The 2687-nt window shown below is 31.0% G+C and overlaps 1 protein-coding gene across 1 annotated transcript in view; it reads right to left on the bottom strand.

Annotated features, from left to right (window-relative positions):
• Positions 1-2687, bottom strand: part of LOC106475194 (condensin-2 complex subunit D3-like) — a gene marked incomplete at its 3' end in the record, with an annotated part of 11450 nt that overhangs the window by 1828 nt on the left and 6935 nt on the right. Inside the window, exon 4 of the mRNA XM_013935891.2 lies at positions 2288-2433. Coding sequence (XP_013791345.1) covers positions 2288-2433 — 146 coding nt within the window. The remainder of the gene's footprint in view (positions 1-2287; positions 2434-2687) is intronic.

Genomic DNA, 2687 nt, shown 5'->3' with positions numbered 1-2687 from the left:
ACTGAACAACATAATACACATGATTCTAAAGTACAACATGAGGCATGATTCTAGCAGACTGAACAACATAATACACATGATTCTAAAGTACAACATGAGGCATGATTCTAGCAGACTGAACAACATAATACACATGATTCTAAAGTACAACATGAGGCATGATTCTAGCAGACTGAACAACATAATACACATGATTCTTCATGTTGTACTTTATGTTGTTCAGTCTGCTAGAATCATGCCGATTTTAGTTAAACATATTTAAAATGTTGAAATCTATCAAAAAGATTGTATACAGTATGGATAGATCTAAAATTATAAGTTCAAGCTTGATCATTTTGGACAACCTTGTAACCATGAGATATAATTTTGAGTGTATCAAGTGTATCTTCACAAAATTTGGCAATCTTTTAATAAATATTACAAGACTACTGTAATTTGGAATTATAAATCAAGTATTTACAATAAACATTTGTGTGTGAAGTTATAAAGCCTTTACTGAGTCAGTCTGAGTGAAAGGTAGAATTTGTTTGTCTGTGAAGTTACTAAGTCTTTACTGAGTCAGTCTGAGTGAAAGGTAGAATTTGTTTGCCTGTGAAGTTACTAAGTCTTTACTGAGTCAGTCTGAGTGAAAGGTAGAATTTGTTTGCCTGTGAAATTACTAAGTCTTTACTGAGTCAGTCTGAGTGAAAGGTAAAATTTGTTTTTCCATGAAGTTACGAAGCCATTACTGAGTCAGTCTGAGTGAAAGGTAAAATTTTGTTTTTCCATGAAGTTACGAAGCCGTTACTGAGTCAGTCTGAGTGAAAGGTGAGTTTCCTGCTAAGAATAAAAATACTTATTTTCATCTTAAAGTTTTAATATTTCATTTGCATAACCTCTAAAACCTCCTAATATGAACACCGTAAGTTTTAAAGCTAGAACTTTATATTTTATTTTCTCTAGCCTAACACTAACTGTAGTTAAATCATTTGCAGTGAAACAAAAGTTTTAAAATTGTGAAATGAAATGAACACAGCCTTTTCTCCCCCCCCCACCTTATTTTCAGAGGTTTTTCAACTTGTTATATTTATAATTTTAACTGTTTGCATTTTCATGTAGTTTTTCCTAATTTTAGGGTTTTATTGTCTGACTTGTACAGCTCGCAGTTTATTTATTCCCCAAAAGCAATACACCACAACAGGAATATATTAGCAGGTTTCCTACCATGAAATTGTCCACTTGGACATATACTAAACAAGGCCTAACCTCATTTCTCTAAGTGCTTTATTGAAATAAAAATTAATGTACAAAAATCAGTAAAACAGAATATCCCAAAAGTGACTATAATTTAATTAGTTTACTACCTATAAATAGGTTAAAAGAAACTGTTACTCCTATGAGCATCAACTTTGGTCACAAACACACGCACATCAATTACTTCCTCTGGGCTAAGATCTTTTACTACCAAATTCAGAAGGGCAGTTGTTAGCTTGAAATTGAAAATAAACATTGGTTATAAACATGTACATCAAATAAGATGAGCTGGTTCTGAAAACTACCTACAAAGTTAATAACAGATGAGCAGAGTTTCTGTCATGGGTTGGGAAAATACATTGATATCTCAGAAAACGAAGTTGTGACATAATAAACTGTACATTTGACTTTGTTATTATTTATAGATTGTGTTTACATCACTAAAACAGTGTAATTGGTACACTACTGAAGTTATAGAAACTAACAGAGGGAGAATTTCAAGTGACAAAAACAACAAAATCAAAAGAAAAAAAAAGATTGGCAATTGTTTAATTTTTTTTTGAAATTAAAATTTAGATAATATTAAAGTTTGAATTAAAAACAACATTTTGATGCTAATTTTATTGATAATCAAGTTGTTGAATTAGATTTTGAATGGAATTCTGTAAAACTTCATACAAAAGAGCCAGGCCTGTACATAAAGGGTTAATCTACTTTGTAAAAAGAGAAATGCACTTGTGTATAATGTTAAAATAATAATTATACAACATTAAAATCAGTACACAATTAAAATGATTTCGAAATAATGACTACACGTTTCGACGTGTCACATGTTGAAAAATGTAGTAATTAATTTGAAATGATTTTAATTGTGTATTGATTTTAACATTGTATATCTATTATTTTCACACACACACACACATACATATATACACACACACACTTTTTATTTCTATACAATTTTCAAACAGACAAAATTAAGATAAATACCTTCCATTTCTTTATTTTTCTAATTCCTAGTTTTGAGTTCTTTAAGGAAGCAGCTAATACACACCTTCAGAACCTTCTGACTCCATGTGCGGATCACCTTTTCTCCTTCAACATCAGTGAGAACGAGACATATCTTGTTGAAGGTTTCAACACCAGTGGCAATGAGTTCTGGAGGAGAAGAGAACTGTTGCAGTTGGGAAGCCAGGTCCTCTGAAAGAAAATACAAGTACTTTTAATATGGCCAGGTCCTCTGAAAGAAAATACAAGTACTTTTAATATAGCCAGGTCCTCTAACATAAAATACAAGTACTTTTAATATAGCCAGGTCCTCTGAGAGAAAACACAAATACTTTTAATATAACCAGTTCCTCTAACATAAAATACAAGTACTTTTAATATAGCCAGGTCCTCTAACATAAAATACAAGTACTTTTAATATAGCCAGGTCCTCTAACATAAAATAC

The sequence above is a fragment of the Limulus polyphemus genome, unplaced genomic scaffold (assembly GCF_000517525.1).
Source record: "Limulus polyphemus unplaced genomic scaffold, Limulus_polyphemus-2.1.2 Scaffold8206, whole genome shotgun sequence".
NCBI classification, from domain to species: Eukaryota; Metazoa; Arthropoda; class Merostomata; order Xiphosura; family Limulidae; genus Limulus; species Limulus polyphemus.
The sequence above is the reverse complement of the archived record's forward strand: the minus strand, read 5'-3'. Positions and strand labels throughout refer to the sequence as shown.